Consider the following 19,847-nt stretch of genomic DNA (forward strand, 5'->3'; position numbering starts at 1 on the left):
GGAATTTAGAAATTATGAGGATTGTGGACATATACAATATAATTTTTTGAAATTATTAAACTTCTGAAAACCTGTAACAGATTCACTGACAGGCTTTACCCATCATCCTCCACCGTTCCTGGGCTCAGTTAGCAGCTGTAAGTGGTGTCAGACTGCCACACAACTGAAGTGTAGGCTACTATAAGACAGTAAAGAGGGGAAAAGTTGTAAAGGTTTAACTACCACGATTCAAGTCTGTTGAAACAAGACTTCTCTAGACTTTTAGTACCTGTTTGGCTTCTCTACAATGCAAAAATGCTTTAAAACTCAGTTTTGCTTATTTTAGAGTGTAATCACTTCTCCATGCTGACTTGCTACAATTGACCCTTTAGGTTCAGAAATACAATTGAATTGGCAGCATTTAAACAAGTCACTGCGTGTCTGTTGAGCTTTTGTCAGTAGTTACAGGAGAGCTCTCAGCCTGCCCTCCAGGTGAGCTGGTTTGGTGCAAAGGGTATTTGCAGCACAGAGGAAAGGTTTGGGATCGGTTACGTTGCTTCACAATTAGGAGATTAACATTACATACCATTAGGAGGGGCTCAGCTGGTGACCACCGGGTTGTCAGAGGTGAGCCAAACATGTCTCTAAGCAATCCTTCATACTATTTTGCATTTAAATGAATCCAGATAAAAACTGTGAAAACTTGTAAAACAGGTAGTCATGCAAAATAAGTAGCAATATGAGGAGTTAACACAGAACAGCTATTGAAAGTCTAATCTAGATATCCACAATTGTAAACAATCCCCAACATAAGCTATGTAGACCTTTATGAATACTCCCTCTACTTCTTTCTTCCAGTCTGATTTAGAGTAACTCTTCCAGCTCAGTCACAGCACAGACCTGCCACACTAGCGTATCCAAACAACCTCCTAAGTACTCTTTTTCATAATAGCTTCACCCTTGATGGATAAGATGAACCAGAGGTGTAGTCCAATGGCCCACGATTCCCATCGCTACTTAACTTCCAAATCTAAGGTTTTGTATTTGAATAAGTTATTTTTAAAATCTGTGGAGCCCAGGCTGTATGCTAATACCATCACAAGGGGTTGTGTAATCTCCAGCAGTAAGAGAAGGCAGGTATAACTAATCGTGTGACATGACCACTACTGGGTTATATTCATTATAACTGTAGAAAAAAGCACCCAAATATTACCTGTATTATCTGTTAGCACCAGTGTTAAAATAAACCAAAGCATGGCCAGTGATTTGTGCAGCTGACAGCCCTGTGGCAGTATTTCTATAGGATTTTCATGTAGCAAGAGTAAAGAAATTAGAAGATGTGGTAATAATTAATTAAAATTAAAGTTCATCACCTTTTAACTCTATGACATTCTAAAAGCTTGCTTTATAGCAGAGATCCCTTCTGCTGCTTTTATTCTACTTTTTTTTTTTTTTTTTTTTCCATTTTAGGTAATTTACCTCTTACAGTGCTTGTGCTGTATTTACAAGCAGAGGAACACCTGGTTCATGTTGCTGACTTATGCCCTTGAGGTGAAATGTCTGTTTGAGAGTAATCATCTCCCTCCCTTTAGCCCTTCAGGCTTTTAAGTAGAAACATTTGTGTTTAGTTTTAATTCATTTCTGCAAGAATCAAGATGAAATTCATCAACTCTCAAATTGCAGGTTGCAGCATCTAGGTGGGGTTTTTTTCTGCCGAACGGATGAAATACACAACCAGCTTATTTCATCCAGGTTAGTCTGCAGGGTTTCAGACCTTCTGAAATGTCTTCAGGCTTTTATGCCTCAAGACAGACACCTCAAAATGTGTTTCACAAGATGCCACAGAAGTTGAAAGCATTTGTCTGCAGTGAGCCCGAATGACATGGTCCCATCCCTCAGGTCTCGTTCCAACTAAACTACACGCAGAGCCCCCGCAGAGGAACACTTGGCTGTGTCTTTAATTACTTTGAAGAGAAGGGGAAGGGCATCTTCCCTCTCTTACCCCAGCAACTCTAGTCCCACACCTGGACTATCAGAACCTCTCAAGTCCTGAACTGCCTCCCAACAGACTGCACTACTGCTAAGGTCTTCTGTGCCAGCTGTGGATGGAGGCAGCAGAAACAATAAGAATGACCATCACCAATGAGTTTTGTAAAGTAACAGTTAATTGAATTCCTCCCATCACTGACATCTAATACTACACTAAATTCTGCATTCAAAACCTAGGAGATTTTGGGGCACCTACTAAAACCCATGTTTCTTTTAATTTGTAATGAGCTGACAGATATTTAGATGGTATGGCAATTATCAATCAGTAATGTCTTAAGAAACAAGCAGAAAAATTCCTGATGTTTAACGTAAGAGCAATACTGGAATCTGCTGAAGTCAGTGAGGGCACTCACATTCATCGAGCCAAGAGCTCAATGTTGGGGTATAATTGTTATTATGAAATCACACAGAATCATTAAGCTGTCAAGGAATGTGTTACACTGGAATTAGGAAAAAAAAAACAAACCAAAACAAAACAACAAAAACCCCACAACACCAAAAAGCCCAAACCACTTCATTATTAGAAATGCTTTATTAGCATAGCTTTACTTTTTAAACCTCCAAGTAAGATAGCCAAGCCAGTGATCCCTAGCCTTCAGACAATTTTCTGACATGACAGGGAAAAAAAAGCATCTCCCCTAAATGTATGGGCAAGCTAGAAAGAGAAGTATTGTATCTGTTGCAACGTCACGTAAGTTGTGCATCTGCACATCTGCTTTACTCCATCCTTGGACTGGCTGCTTTTCATTTTCTGTGACTGACCCTTCTCCCCAGAGGTAGCAGTGTGTCAGGAGATGAGGGGACAGAGCTTATCCAATGCTTTCAAATGAAAGAACAAGAATTTAAATGTAAAGTTGCCCTTCACAGGCATCACTGGGATCTCACTGATGTCCCCTGGCTCCAGAATTACTGCATTTCTGTTATCCTCCGCCGAGCTACAAGCAGGATGAAAACTCGCTTCAAAGTCTGCCAACGTGTTATCTTAATTATTTCACTCTAGGAACTTAATCCAGATTTTCCTGTGCAGGATATTAATTTGCCAAATGACATTAGGAAGTTGTGCTTTAAAAACTCTGAGCCACTTTGACCAAGTCATAAATTGTTAAATTAATTAATGGGAACCCTTCCCCTCATTTTAATTATTGCTGGGTCTGCATAGCAATCTGCCTGTAATTTGGGGCTATACACCAGCCCTTAGCATCTTCTCCCTCAAATCCCCTTCATCCTAACTCTGAGCAGAACACTGCTCCCCACAGATGTTTAGTTTGCAGACTAGTTTATAGCACCTTGCCTAACAGTAAAGCCATTTGTCATTATGATCAAGTTAATATTATTACTTAAATATGTTAAGAGTCATTTTGTTTTGATACATGGTATTAAGCAGTTTCTATAGCTACAGCAGACAGAGCTATTCAAGACCTCAGGGTCTCCTGCCAGTTCAGAGCCAAGAGAAAAACTACTCTTGAGAAGGTGATGGGATAGATAGGAAGAGATTGTGACGTACAGCATTAGATGTGCAGATAGTCAAGTATATCTCCCAGCTTTCAGAAAGCATGTTAGCTGTTTGAAGTTCCATCTTCAAAAGCCTAAGCAGTATTTACCTTGTTTTACCTTGTCCATTCTCTTCCCTGTCAAAAGTGATTTATGGACTCTGTTGGATCGCTAAATCTCATTACTGAGTAACATTTCCTAGTAAGGAGGATGAGAAGTCTTATCAATACTGCATGGTAGCTATTCACTAAAGGAGAGGAACAGGAGTACTGTACTGGAGTATGGCTACACTGCAGCCTCGGTGTGCCTGCACTTTGTGTAAACTAGATCTAAGACTGCTGGGTGGATGCTGATGACATGTACTGTGATGTGCCCTGATGCAGCAGAGCCAGCCAAGGATCGTCTGTACCAGCCTGCAGCTAGCCAGCTCAGGACTGTCTACAGAAAATGCAGTAACAGCTCAGCCGAGCACAGACACTCCCTTTCACTGAAGGGCAGCCATTAATGCAACTACTCACTGGAGGAGAATGTCCTCATCAAGGAAGCATGTTTAAGAAAGATAATAAAAAATACATAATAAAGGAGTATAGAATTAATCAAAGAATGACAAGTAACCTTTCATCCTTCAGGGTATAAAGTAGCCACTTGAACTTCCTAGCTCTTTCTGTTCTGATCATTCCACAGTACACTGAGTTATTTTCCCTCCTTTGTCAAGCATTACTACAGCCACTGGCAGACTGAAGTTAGTGGGATGGATTGTAATTAACTCCCAATTCTGTGCTTGTAAAAGTGTAATGTTTTCCATCCTTCTTTATGATCTTTTAAATCCAACAGACTGTAGGTTAGAGATTACTAGTCATGTAGTAAGGCTCATTTGAAAACCACTGTAAGTGGATCCAATTACTATATAACTAGGTTTTGACAACTATTCTTTTCACTGATTTACAAAACAAAAATCTATGCTGTGAATACGGTAATGGAAAAATTAATTCAAAAATGGAAAGGACTATTAAACCATATTGCATACATGACACGAAAAAACAGCCAACAACCAGATCATATTAACTGTCACTAGGCAATCTAGACTGAAAGTACTGTTTATTGCTATTCTGAACTCAGTGCTACCTGGAGCAAAGTGTCCATTTACATACTTATAGTTTAATAGCTTCTGACCTCAGTTCTCTTTATTCTTTCACTACAGTTACATCCTTGCTCCGGGCGAGCAGGTACCATGCTCTCAGCTATGTGCATTACTCCACCAGCAGCGCTGAGTGTTGGGCTGCAAATTCTCTGCTTCTTCAGAAGTCACTTTGCATCTCAAACTATTGACTGTTCAGATGGAAAGCATTGTAATCGGTTTCCCCAGAAGGCTTGTCTGCAGTAACATATCTTGCCCTGCATATAAACAAAATCACTAAGATGATGTTTTTCAAAAAGCAGTTTCAAACACAAAAAAGTGTTCGGAACTCCATGCATCTTTTATTACAGGCTTATTGTTAAGCTGAAACCTTATCTGACAAGTGTCAGCCCTGAGCAGCTTTTGTTAAAAAAAAAAAAAAAAGACCAAACACCCAAATAAAGCAAAAACAACTCACAGAGTTGCCTACTGACTTTTAAAGTAAATACTGATGGATGTCTCAACTACTGTAATTAAATTCACTCTGGAGGTTTACTTAAGCATAATAAATGAAAAAAAGACTCCCCTTCTCTGAGGCGGGATATTCAGGAGGGACTGTAGACACAAAGGCACAAGAAAACAGGTCTTGCTGTACTCTTGAAAGATCCTCAATTATGAGCAATGTATCCACTTTATAATCTAAAATGAAATACAGAGTCCCGGCAGCTGTTCTTCATCCATGATTAGATCATAGATTGCATAGGCATTACAAAGTACAAGCTTATTCTATTCATAATTCTTTATGAGGAAAAGTAATGAACTTTAATCAGGTATCTGCTCATGTTAAACAAGTACTTACTTTTCAATGTTGTGCTTTGAATTTAAGACATCTGGAAAGTCAGAGGCTGAGAAACCTCCACTAGGGTGACTCCTGTCAGATCTTCCTATTGCACTGGAACAATCTAAGAAGTGAACGTAGCTAAATTCAAACTGTACGCTCCAAGGTATTTCATTAATGAGGTGCAGTGCTCAGTCACAAAGTTAATTGATTAGTCTTATTTCTGTGACTGGAGTGGAAACACTAAAAGATAAGACAGGGAGAAAGAATCAGCTAAGCCTTTGAGTCATAAAAAGGCCTTATCCCTTTGATGAGAAGTGTCAGATTAATCTTCATAAATGGTCATAATTACTTGTGCCTGGAGCTCAGCCAACTCATTCCAAATAAAAATTAAATTATACAACTGATTGCATGTTCAGTCTCATCTCTAGAGTATTAGAACCACCACAGCCCCATAGAAACATGCAGACGTTTCCTGTATGCTTGTAACAGAGCAAAAGACGTTTGCCCAAATATTGAACAGGCTAACCTAGTATTTATTGATTGTCTTTTTCCTTAAATAGTAGTTTCACTAAAGCTTGCCTGTACAGTCAGTTACTGTTAGATACCTAGTTTCTCTGGTAATCTGCAGATTACTCTCCATTCTTCACTAAACTCAGTTTTAATTGTAATTAGTAGACCTGTATCAGATGGGAAATGTATGAATGTTGTTGAAAAAAATTTTAGCTCTTGGGGGAAAAACCAGTGCAATTAAGTTCACTTACCAGAAAAGTGGTAAGTACAGACACCAAAGCTGATGACCTCTAAGACCAGAAGCAACGCTCCTCTTAGTTCTGACAATAGTACTCATCCTTCAGAAGAAGGAATGTGTCTGAAAGCAAAATCTTCATAAATCTAGTAGAATAATATTTGGCAGTCACAACCCAGTTCTCTCCTGTGATTATATATGCTTTGGAAATAAACAAACATGAAACACTACAGATTGATGCCCATATCAGAAGTGCATGACTGAAACAGCATCCATCCAAGAAATGATTTGGTCTCTATTTGGTTCCTTATATAGCTTATACCATCTTAATATTAGGCTTCTTTAGCTGGTTATAAATGGGATGTTCCAGAAACATAGCATATGGAGCTTTTAAGACAAAGTTAGAAAAGAAAACCAGCTTTTCCTCATATGAGATGATGCTTACTTTTTTTCCATCAGTTATTCCAATTTTAAATCATATTAAGTAATGCAATACTGATTTATCTTGGCAAAGAGAGGACAGCTTGCATACTGCTATATTATTTGACAAAATTAATAGGATGCCAGTGTACATTTAGAAATCTAATAACATTCCACTGTATATTTAGGAACTAAAGGCTAAAGAACAAAATATTTGTTGTATAATTTTATTCATGGAGAAACAAAGGGTCAGAGGTCACAGCATGAAAAGTTCATTTTATTTTGTAAACTCATTAAAAGATGTCCACATACAAAAGAAGGATATTTTAACAATGTGTAAATGCAGACAAAGGAAACTATAAAAATTCAACACATTAATAAAAAGTTGAGTTTTTATTTTTTCTTTGCATATTTCCTTGCATCTTCCATACCAGTCTGCGCATCTTAAAGTACAATTGTTAGAATCATTAAAATTCAAGAGGCTGAACATAAACCCATTTTCTCTGCTGTAGGAATGTGTTGCTGAAAGATACAAACCCTGTAGCATGTTAGCTAGAAGTAAGACACAAGACCGACGGAACTGGCTGAAAGGCTTCTAAATTGTTATTGCGCATTCATCTTCTGAAAATTCAATCTCGGTTTTCTTTCTGCAAATATTTAGAATATTCCCTAGGGAAGTAACAGCGTTAGACTGAACAGTGCTTTGTCAAAAGATGTATGTTTCCATATTGTCCCAATACATCTAATGCAGATTCAAAAATAAAAACATTTCTGAAGTAAAACCAGTTCAGTCCCAACGAGGGTTTGCTGCGCACCAAAATTTACAGCAGCTGTGTGACAAGCTACTGTGATACATAATTCAGTCTTCAGGATTTGATACTCTTGACTGCAAGTTTGGACTTAAACCCTCAAGACACAGCTAGTGAAAGGTCAATTATAAAACTACATTTCTTTTTATCTGAGCTAATCTGCAGTTTAATTTGTCCTTGTTTCTCCCCCAGAAATGATTCTCAGGATTGAAAATGTATTCTTGTAACCACTACTTGAGGTTTATGTAAAATGTTTTCTTTCCTGTGTCCTCAACGTAGGCTTGAGACTGTTGAGTGTTTCTCTAGATCCACTGTTCTTCACTAAGCAGAGTTTTTCAGTCAGGAACAATCCATGTCATATGTGACTCATAATACTCGATTTCCAAGGGTAAGTGTCCCAACTTTTGAGAGTTAAGTAAACTTCTCACAATTAACAAAGAGCAACTTGAATGCCTAGAGTTAATACACTTCTGAGATTTGTGTTTGTCCTCTGCCAGGACGTAGTGCAAGAAATGAGCCCCGCCAACATAAGGCACTTACTTACCTACATTACACGAAAGGGGGCAGGGGCAAGAACTCTTGTAACATGCAAGTCTAGTCAGAGTCTCACCGGAGAAAACGTCAGATCTAGCAGACTCAAGGTGCGCTGCCACTTCATTGTGTGCTGCTGTCATAAAGTCTGCTCTGTAACAGATATCAGATCCTCCCATTGGCAGCCACTTCATTAATCTTTGATTTTTGATGATCATATTTCACAGAAACAATAAGGAAAAGCAAGAGGGTTGCTCCTTGAATAGCAGCCAGCAAAAAAAAATAATAGTTTAATTGACAGCCATTAATATTACCTAAAAAGAATTGGGGAGAAAAAAAAAATTAATAAAGATTATACAAATAAATATGTCAATCCCTTCAATTTTAGGTAGTGAAAATTCTTCTGCAAAACATGGGCAAAACCAAATCACATTTCCATCTGACAGCATAGTTTCATTTTTAATTATCCAGAGCAGAAGATGGAACCTCTGAGGAAGATGCATAGAGTATAAGGATTGCTTTCTTTCGTGCTTCAATGCCTTAAGCCAAGTAATGTCCCTGAAGAAGCTGATATGCTGTTACTGCATGATTTCTTACCAAAAATTGCTGGAAGTTCCACCTACCACTTTAAGAACTTTGTGCAAACAAAGACTATATACATAGAGTAGGGGGCATGCTTCATGAGAGTCAAAACAATTGAAAAAGGCTAATAGGCTAATAATCTTCCTTTCTTCCCCCTCTGTGCTCACCCCCCTTTTTTTTTTTTTTTTTTTAAAGTCTGGTTTCTTATGCTGCAAAATTGCAATGCTTTGTAACTTCAGATAAAACAGCTAAAAACCTCAATGTGTATTTTCATGTATGATTTACTTTCTTTGTATTGTAATAGGGATCACAATTTCTGAGGAGACAACTAATTTCAAAAGCAAAAAAAAGAAAAACATCCCTGTGCTGTAGCCACTAAATAGACCTGAAGCAGACATTTCTGCAAATGAAGCCCTGGACTGTAAACTGTTCAGAAACCAGCTCCCAGTGAAATGTGGCATTCAAGACAGAAGCAGAGCTACACTCATACAGGCTAGTAACTTAAAGCCTTTACCATCTTCCCCTGATAAGCTTTTAAGGAGTCTGGAGAACACAGTACAGTGATAAATCTTTAGTCATGGGGTAAAAAAAAAAAAAAAAAAAAAAAAGAGTTGAGTCTCATGTTTTACATAAGCTTAACTGAAACAGGTAAAAGTATGATTTATTTTTTTTTTTTTTTTTGTACTAGATATGTATTAGAGAGTGCACTCCATCAGCCATTTCAGCCCTGTTTAACACTGTATGGTGTTTCTGCATCTGGAGGCCTGTACCTCCCTTCTCTGCTAAGTCAAAAATAAAAAGAATCAAAACATGAATACTATTAAAGGAAAAGATGGGCAACTCTGTAGATATAAAGAAAGCAATTACTGAGATTTTCTCTCAGCTTCCTTTTAGAACAAAGTTTAGAATTCATGCAACCATACATGGTTTCTTTTTGGTGCAATTCACCTTCGACATTCCCTCAAAGTTGTTATAAATTAGCAATTTGTACCACGTTAAATAATATTAAATTAAGAAAGCTCATTGCTAAAAGATTATTCCTCTATTAAGAAATGTGCACTAACCATTGCTGTACTTCCAAGAACAATATATTGTGGCTCATTTCCAACAAGCCACATGAGCCACAGCCAATTGGACCATTATGATTATCAAAAAGGTTAGAGACAGTAAAAATAGTGAAGTATACATCGATCCTAACAAGCTGTTCATGCAGCATGCCTATAAATGTTCAGATTAAATTGCTTTAATTACTGAAACTTAAGATTCAATTAAATGAATAATAAAATAAATAATAAAATGCAATAAAATTAAACGGAGTCTTTCCTTGACATTTAAAATACAACATACGTGTGAATCTCCATTTCAAGAGCAGTCGTGTTTAAAGAATAGTAATTATCCTTTATGAGATGGGATATTAAACCCATGAAAGCTCAGTTTTTGTCCGAGAAATAACAGTCATTTCAATGGCAGCAACAAACACTGAAGTGCCAGCAGAGTGAACTGTCTCAGTAGGTTTTGGAGGCAGTCCGTTACCTCAGATGGTATAAGGAGTTAGCATAAATAGCAAAATCTTGGTGCACGTGCTTATACTTATTATACAGCATCTAATCCAAAATTCAGAAGTCTTTCATTCATAAAGACTCCTCTTTACAGTTCCTACCCTGTCAGACCTAAGTAAATTCTGGATGTGTATTTGACAACTTCCAATAATGCTACACCAAATGAAAATTGAGTTATAAACAGTTACTGAGATAAACACTAGCTACTATGGATGCTACAAATCACAATCACCCACTGAGTGCTTCAACCTTGAGCCAGACGTATAGCTGCTGAGAGGGCTCACTTGTATATTGAGTCTTTGGACTAAGAAAGGTAGAAATATCCAGTTCTGACAGCTGTCCAAAAGAAAATCCACTGAGCTGGGTAGCTTATTCAGAACAGATGACTAATGAGTCATGAAAGGTAAACATCTTCCAGCTCTAGCCAACTGTGGATATATTTAGCACAACCTAAATATTTTAGGGAGAGAGTATTAGGCACTATCTTCTCTTAGGCTGCTTCAGAAAACAAAGGCAAGAGGCTAAAAAAGCAGCATCAAATACCACATATATTAATGTATATTAAATCATTATCATCCTATTGAGACCTTATCAACTGCATCACCTCTATATAGAATTGCAGAAAAAGATGCTCTTCTAATTTTTACATTTGGGAAAAAAGTCTCCATGTGATTACATTTTCATTTGGTGAGGACACTTCCATAAAGTTCATGCTACTTATCTTTTGCAGTTTTTTAAAGAACAACTTATAAACCAAAGACGACAACTTGTGGCATATGTAGCGTTCCAAAAAACATTGCTTTTGGTAGCATGCAAATCAAGTTTAAATGGCAAATCCTCTCATACCAAATTTAAAGTAAATTTAGGCTGCACTTTTAAGCCATGTGTACACAGTAGGTCTAGCATACGTTTTAAGAACTTTTCACACTCCTTCTGTTGGAACTAATTAGCCCATTGATGATGGTATGATTTTCTGAAATTCCCAAGGTGCCACCTACTGGTGCCAATAATTATTTTTAACTTCAACTGGCAATAAAAAGCAGATGATATGTTGGACTTTTTTAAGAGTAAAAATAGCTAGCTGACAGAAATGCAAAATTAACTCATGGTAATTTCAATAAAGTGTCCTGAAACTAGGAAGCTAAATAATCACTAAGAGAGAGATGGGTACATTTTACTCCCCATAACCACAGAAAGTAATTTCAGTACTTTATACCAAATACATTCTTCTTCCACACATAACTTGAAAATTTTTTACTAAAGTACAAAAATTTCCAAGTAATTTCTAGCGATGAAATGCAGTAACAGCTGAACAGGTAATTGACAGGCCTTACAGAGGCAAAATACTACATACATGTTTCCCATGCTTTTATAAGGACAGTGTATAATTTTGCATAGTCACATGACTCCCTACTTATATTCAAAACGAAACTTTGTCTTTAACAAAACAGTAGACAAATATGTATTTTTAAAATAACTGTGCTAAGACTCGCTCAGCAGTTCCACATGTTTGATGTTTAACTGCTTCTGAAGGAAGTCTTCTACTTTATAGACTATGAATACACTGAAAATAACTTACCAAAATCTGTGTGATTACTCATCCATCCAATTTCTTTAATAGACACCAGTGCCAACAATCCAGAGCCAACAAATGATCCAATCCCCGAAAAGAAAAAGAACAGCCCCATAATAGCACTCTGCATAGATTTGGGAGCAGCTGAATATGCAAATTCTAGACCTGTATTAAAAGATTAAAAAAAAAAAAAAAAAAAAGCTATTGGAAGATCTAAGAAACAACAGTGGTTTGTTCCAGTCTAGTGTTATGGAAGTTACAGATGTATACTACTTCGGGTATGTTAGAGAGCTAAAACCAGCCTTGGATTTCAGGAGACAGGGAATTGGGGTAGTGAATCCCTATCAGTTCCCAGTTCCCTCAAACGGCTTTATGAACCCTGTTCAAGGTCATCAGTATATCAACCCATTAAATGGACAACACTCGAGACATGCACTTTGGTCTTACCAATATTACATGTGTAAAATCAAGAAATCTTCTGAGGCAGCATATTCATTTTTCTGTCTCAAATTATCGTCAAAGAAATTTATTAAACTAACTCTAACCTGGCAAGCTCCATGTTCCCCATTTCACTTGTTTCTGCATCACCTATCTGTTGTGCAGTATTTACAAAGCACATGGCATTCCCTGCTGAGAACAAAGTACTCAGGAACTGAAGGTCACTCCTGCATTGACCAGCAACATTTTTTTCTCTAGACTCAGTGTCTATCTCTAAAATGTGCAGACAGAGAAATTAATTGTAGCTGGAAAGGCAGTAAGTAGTTTTAATTTAATTTTCATTTAGAATTGCTTGCTAGCCTATTCTTTTTAAGACTCATACAAATGGGACTTCAACTTTAAACTATTCTTACTCAAATTTCAACCAGTAAACCTAAGAAAAACTTACCAGTGACATCAATTTGAAAATCTGTGCTACTGAATTTGAGTACCAACAGAACACACCAGGTTAGGCTCTGCCTTGCAAAGACTAATGCCCATGATTAACTCTCCTTTTTAGAATAATGCTCCTGTCAAAAATCAAATGGGATTATTCACAAGACAGTCAAATACATTCTTTGCAGAGCTTTTTCTCTGACAGGTGAAATGCTTGTTTCAAAACAGTCTCCTTCATACTGAAAATTAATGCTACCTCATCTAACATTTTTCTTGGTAAAGAGACCATTATAGACCTGAAAATGGCACAAATCTTCCATCTTGCATAATAAAGGTATGCTTTATTTATACCATTACTGGTATTTGACTTTTGCTACTCCAGTCAAAGTTTAATAGAAATACACTGTCATTTCTTTTCAATAAAAGGCCTAAAGCTTCAAGCCAGATAGGTCAATTTGCCTGTTGTGAGGGAGGAACTTTGTTCTTGTAGAAGAAACAGAACTGTATGTTCTCACTGATCTAACAGCATTCTGCACTGCCATCCAAGAAATCTCTGATAACCAACACATTGCTTCTCTCTTCATTTGCAAAACATGTTAGAATGGGCCAACAGCAACCTGTCTGTGAGTCTAGAAGGGAACCGAAACATTCTTCATGCAACTCAGCTGTGTGGGTTCCTGTAAATTCAAACCGTAACAAGAGAATCGCTACAGAGATGGAGAGACATCTGCAACAGGGAAGGGGGGAAAAAAAAATTATATTTATTTTGAGAACTGAAAACTCTCATTTTTTTTCTAGGTTGTGCCACTAATGTAACACTTCAGATAATATAACAATTCAGATTTTTCGATCTCACTTAAAGAAAATAAAGTAGACTACACTCAGGAGCAATATCTTGGTTTTTAACCTCTTGTTATCATAGCTGCCCCAAGTCTCCAGAGTATTGGTCATTTTGGTCACCAGGTTTTTGTACATTCTGTACAAGTCAAGCTCAAGTCTATTACATGAAAGGATCTGTCCAATTTCTTCTCTTGTTCACTTTACAGATATACTGGATGCAAGTGTTGCTGCTGGAAAAAGATCTTGAGACTCAAAACAAAAACCAAAATGGGTGTAACACTGTGCACTTTTTGCAACAAAATAAGGCACATTTCTAAACTTGAATAATGTTTGCAGCAACCCTAATATTTAATCTGGCATAAAGAATATAAAATCTTTTCTTTGCCTTCAGAGATATTTTGCCTGCTGGCAGCCATTGATAACGATTTCACGCTACCTCAAACAAGCAGTTTTGAAATTAAACCCTCTAGTTGGTGTTGTCATGCGAGATTACGATTCCCAGTTAAATAAGGGTGCTTTAAGAGGATTGACAGAATAATACAAAAGATTAATGCAATGTGTGTCATCTTTTTAAAGGTACCTCAAGTGTAACTAATGTGGCTTAATAAGAATATGCTTAGTTTTACAGTAAACAAAAAAACAAACGTATGTTTCTGCTCTTATGATATTTAGTCCCTTTTTGTTCACAATAAACATTTCTAAATTACTACAGTTTTGTAGCCATTAACACTTTGCTTATTTTAAAGCTGAATTTCCTAGCACAATAGATGCCTTTATCAATTTTTAATATCAAATTGGTGAAGTATAGTCTGTGAAGTCTTGAGAGGCCTTCTTAAAGAATCTAAAAATTCAGTTTAAATAACAATCAGAAGGCAGGAAAAAAAATCTTTTAAAAAGATTTTTAAAAAGTCAAATGAAAGTGTAATACACAAAGCAATTAAGATATACATAGAATTTCTAGTTCAAGGAAAGAGAAGTATTTGCATTTTTCCTAACACTGACCAACAATTTTTGAAGTTATAAAGCTGTTGGTACAGACCCAGCAGAACAGCAGAGTATTCACATAAGAATAGTGTTAGCCTTAAAGACTTGACTTCTCATGAAGAAAGCCACTAAAGCAGTTGAAAAAAAAACAAAAACAAAAAACAACTCTCAGCTTGGAGTTCAACAAACAGAGAACGCATCAAGTCCTTGACCTTTCCACAACCTGCAGATAGGTTTGTTATTTTTTCCTTGTGAATACCTATAAACTAGTAACAGTGCCTGAGAGAAACAGGAGTGTGTAAGAGGGGAGAATTTTTTTTTTTTTTGGCATGAACACTTGCATTTCTGATAAATCATGTCTTTATCTGAGTCCAGATTTAATAAGGACAATCCCTAAAGTTGTAACTAAAGGTGACTCATTGTACTCTTTTCATAAAAGTGCTAAATACAGCCTTAGTTTTAATAAGTAACTCTATTAAGCAAGACTTCCATACTCAGATTTTTATGTGTAAGGATTTGTGATGACTACTGTTCACACATAATGAAATGCTTGATAACACAGGACAGCAATGACTATTCAGACATGTCCTCTAGCAAGGGATACCCAGTGACTGCCCTGCTAGGGCATGCTTGCCATCTAAGAATCTGAAGTGTTTAGCATCTTGGGTCTCAGTGTGATTTAAAGAAAATGAACTCTCCCCACACATTACTAGTTGTTTATTGAAGCAAATTAATTTAAGGACTTGCCCATACCTCACTGGGAAGGGGTGGGGGTGGAAACCATACGAGGAACCAGGAATGGGACCCTTATATCAGCTAATGACCTCAGACCTTCAGACATTCAACACTTACAGGCTCATCTACAATACTGAATGCTGCAGTACAAGAAGTGAAGAACCAGGGTATCAGATGGTGCAATCCAGTAGGACCTTGCGCCCAAGGCCTGTGTTTACCCTCACAAGAAGAGATGGTGCTGGGTGCTGGTTTCCCAGTGCCTGTGCTATGCACGCAAGGAGCAAACTGCTGGAGGAGCCTGCGTTCACACTGGGAACGGGACGCTCCCAACAACCTGGGGTGAGCCATCAACCCACCCTCCACCAGGAAGGGAAGAGTACTCTAGTGGTGCATTTGAATGCAAACCATAAAACTACAAATACACACAAGACAAAGCCCTATCTACAAAGAATTCCTCCAACATACTAAAAAAACTATGGTAGAGTTTAATACATGATGGATATATCTAATTCTTCATCATATGAAATCCCAGATAGAGCAAATGACCAGATAGAAAAAAAAATAAACCCCACATTTTCTTGTACTTGCCAAGCAACCCAACCACCCTGTTTTATTTCCTAGCAACTGTGATGACAGTAGAACAAATGTAACCAGAAACCTGATGGAGCAGAAGTTCTCTGTTCCACTAAGAGGGGAACAAATGGGCCACGTGACAGCCGGGGCTACCGCCAGCAAGATCTTACAGAATTAGAGAATCTCATTTTAACCCACGGTGCTTGCCCAGTGTGAGGAATGAAAGTAACTTCCTATAGGGGAAATGAAACCGGGAAATTCTGTCATAAGGAATCGAAGAAAAAGTTCTATATATAATGCCAGCTTGAATGGATGATCTTCAAAGTTCAATATTCTGAAACGGTATTTCAACACATTAATAAGTAACTACAGTTAAGCAAATACTAAATGGTTTTTAAATCAAGTCACTGGAGGAGTTTCATTATATTACATCAGGTAGCTCTGCAATTCTATTTAAGTAGTATCAGAATAGCTACTTCTACAATCATGAAAGGTTTCTGTTACTGGTAACTAACCATTGCTCCCAAGCACTAGATATGTAAACACTGTGCTAAGAGATTCACAGTAGTATTTCACTCGTTCATCATAGTAAACCAGTGTTAGACATACCACCGTGAGAAGAGGTAAGTTCCCTGTGCTTTTCTCTGCTAAGGAGCCCTGCATGTATATGAAACAGACCAGAAAATAAGATTTTATAGACCTATTCACCCTCCCCTCCCACTTCACTTTCGGCTTAAAAATCAATACGATCACACAGCTGTCCACTACATCACACAGAACAGTATTAAGAAATACAAGATCTCTTGCATTTGTTCAAGAAAGGCAAGATTTGAACAGTGTTTCACTTTGCCTAGTAGCAGACTGAAGTACTAAAACAACTACAGAAAAATGGATCTATAAATCAGATACAACTGTATAAGAAATACCTAATTCATTATTAATATTCACCCCAAAAAAAGTTCAGATTCAGTGTCACATAACTTTTCTTACTTCAGAGATGTAAGAACTCAAATAACATGATTTTTAACTGGTGATAAATTTTTCAAGAGATGGTTTATTTCTTCCTTTTTCCCTCAGAAAGGTGTTTCTATTTACTAATTGATTTTCTAAACTGTGAGTTCAGTTTTTAAGCCAAAAAAATTACATAGCACAAATTTTATGTGCAACACAGAGGAAGATTCAGAGGAAGCCATACCTCATTAATACTGTTTTTTAAAAGATTATATTGAAAGAGTGTATTTTTTTCATTCAGGCTTGCAAATATCCAGTGCTAACTGGATGACATGCAAATATTTTAAGTTGCTCTGCTTGAAATTCAGTCTTGAAAACATATATAGCCAGGTTTCAAATGAGAAAGACAACTGTGTGCTTTGCCACTTAAGTTGTAATGTATAATATTGTATTTGGGAACATAAGAGCTTATTTATAATGATTTGAGAAGTAAACATTTCTTTTCAAAAAATACATTGTTTATGATAGATATGAAAGCAGATTTAAAACACACAAAGACTCTTACCTGCTATACTTGCAAATATTTCACTGAATCCAATCAGCACATATTGAGGAATCTGCCACCATATTGGCAAATCTGCAGCATGGTATGTAACATTTCCAATTGTCTGATTAATTGTTTTAACCTTGACAATTTTCAGTCTGTTGCTTTCCAGAATTCCTACACAGAGTGGGGGGAAAAAAAAGATTGACATAAGATGCAAACATTGTTTCTTCATATTAAGAATTAAATTAGGATTCAGTCCTGCACTGCAATTACAAATTATAAAATAGGAATATGTATTTCCTTAATTCCTAACAAAGCATTTCAGACTACTTTTGCTATTGTTATTTCAAGACGCAGAGTTCTTCTTGCCACAGAATCAGCAATTATATTTTTATTCAGTAGCAATAATTATACAAATACTTAAAAGCTTTTCCAGGCGGATTAGCTAAGAGCTTTCTCATAAAAACTATGTTGTGGGTTTTTTTAAAGACAATCTCGTTTTCACAAACGACCACTTTGCAATGTTGAACCACTGCATCTGCCACCATAGTATTAATAAATTAGAAACCATTTAGCTTATCAAAATGGCTACACTAGTGCTGTAGAACTATGAAAACCCTCTATGAATGTGATCATGACATTTATATGACACTTATCATCCCAAGAGATCCAAAACCTCATTAGAGCTTGATTTACAAGCAATACATTGCATAGAAAGCACTTCATGTGGAATAAAAAATAGACATGACAGTGTAAAATACAGCCATTTTTAGCCTGCTCAACACAACAGTTTAGAGTAGAAAATGAATATCAAATACTGCTGTAGGGTTTTTGTTGAAGTTGCCCAGATTAAAGGATTCGCCTCACTGTTACATAAAATGCACAGAATAGCTAATAGTTACTAAAACTCCCTGCTCACTCAGAAAGGACCTCTATAAAAGAACTCTCAATATCCTTGGAAATAAGGTGGATTTATTCATCACCAATTCAGAGAAGCAACACTGAGTCAATGACACCATTTCCTACAATTCGTCACACACACATGGCCTCCCATTTAATGCCTGTCAGATTGAGCCAAGATCTGACCTCATCTTGGGGCACAAAACATCACTCCTCTTACAAAAAAAAAAAAAAAATTGTACAAGGCTTAGATGACAGACATGATGCTTCATGGATACCATACCATGTACATATGATTACATCTGCTTCCTCATTTCTAGCTTTTTGTTTCCTAGAGCCAGCCAAAAGATGACATGGACATTTAATATGACGTTGGCTAAAGCTATTGACAGCAGTTTTCATATAAACAAGCACAAGCAATTTCTAATGCACACTATCTGTTCTTATGTTTCTTCCCAAATCTGTGACATAGAACCTTGAGGGGGCCGACCAGATCACCATCTCTCTGCTAAGTGACAATGTTCCAAGAGAAATGACTGAAGTTTAACAAAACCACCTCGTACCATGACATACAGTTTCTTACTAGTCCTGGTCATGGCAAGCAGCCCAAGCTGGGAAGAAAGCACGAGGAAAGCCCCTGTAGTCTGTAGGTGAGGCCGTAACTAGTTCTAGAAATCACACGCTTAAGGATAATGTTATCATTGTAGGGAGTTAGAGCTACAGCTTTGAAAACCAGACTGAGAGACCACACGTTAACAAGTGACTTACAAAGGACTTTGAAAAGGATGGAAAGCTGCATTTCTATAGTCCATTTTTATTCATTCATAGCAGTTCAGAATCTATCAAGTATGAAATCTCGCAACAGCTCTACAGTCTAATCTTCTGAGACACAAAGAGTTGTGGAGGGAAAACTGGTTAGAATTACTCAAGTTTGTTTAAATACTACCTTGAGGCCTCAAAATGTTTCTTTAAAAAAGACTGTTTTCCTTCATAACATCTGTTTTTGAGGTGACTGTTCAGAACTTAAAACCTCTTACTGCCAGGCCACCACATTTTCTCTACTTCCTCACTTCTTTTTAGGTGACCACTTACCCATCATACTTTTAAGTATCTTTCTATAGCCCTTCAAGACACCTCAGTGCCCTCTGAACGATAAAGAGCTGATGTAATTAAAATAAAGCTGGATTTCTTGATATTTTGGTTTTAATATAGCTGACAAACATTTTAGAGTGGAACTTCATTAAAATGTAAACAGAGCAGTACAGTCAGCTAAGAACTCAGATATCATTTCATTCATATACATTCAACACAAAATTATTGCACCTCAAAACATCTAATGATCCTTAATGCGTTTGATACTCTTCACAACAGAAGCAGATTTAGCCACAAAGGAGCACAACTACAATATACCAAACTCTGCCATAAATTTATCTTCAAAGCCAAGTACTTCAGAATCTAGAAGCTATTGATTATTTCTTACTTTGATAGACACGCTTCAAGTTTAATCTTGCACTTTTAGTAGTTAAAAGAATCTTAAGTTGTTGCTGTAATTGTTTAAACTCTATAAATGAAGTACATTTTCCAGTTGAATAACCTTAAATACTGCTGCTCAGAATTTACAATAAAATGCATGAAGCACAGCAGATGTTCATTAAATCTAATCAGTTGTATTCTCACAGAGTTTATTAGATATTTAAAATAATCTAAACAATCTAATAGGCTGCCACAGTGACCACAACTAATGCCAG

General features: G+C 36.8%; 1 protein-coding gene across 1 annotated transcript in view; it reads right to left on the bottom strand.

The window, feature by feature from the left end:
* Positions 1–6,898: 6,898 nt before the first annotated feature.
* Positions 6,899–19,847, bottom strand: part of SLC15A4 (solute carrier family 15 member 4) — a 30,630-nt gene continuing 17,681 nt past the window's right edge. Inside the window, exons 6-8 of the mRNA XM_074921501.1 lie at positions 17,218–17,373; positions 11,703–11,861; positions 6,899–8,296 (exon numbers count right to left, since the gene is read on the bottom strand). Coding sequence (XP_074777602.1) covers positions 8,148–8,296; positions 11,703–11,861; positions 17,218–17,373 — 464 coding nt within the window. The 3' untranslated portion in view covers positions 6,899–8,147. The remainder of the gene's footprint in view (positions 8,297–11,702; positions 11,862–17,217; positions 17,374–19,847) is intronic.

This window comes from Athene noctua, chromosome 17 (assembly GCF_965140245.1).
Source record: "Athene noctua chromosome 17, bAthNoc1.hap1.1, whole genome shotgun sequence".
Classification (NCBI taxonomy): Eukaryota; Metazoa; Chordata; class Aves; order Strigiformes; family Strigidae; genus Athene; species Athene noctua.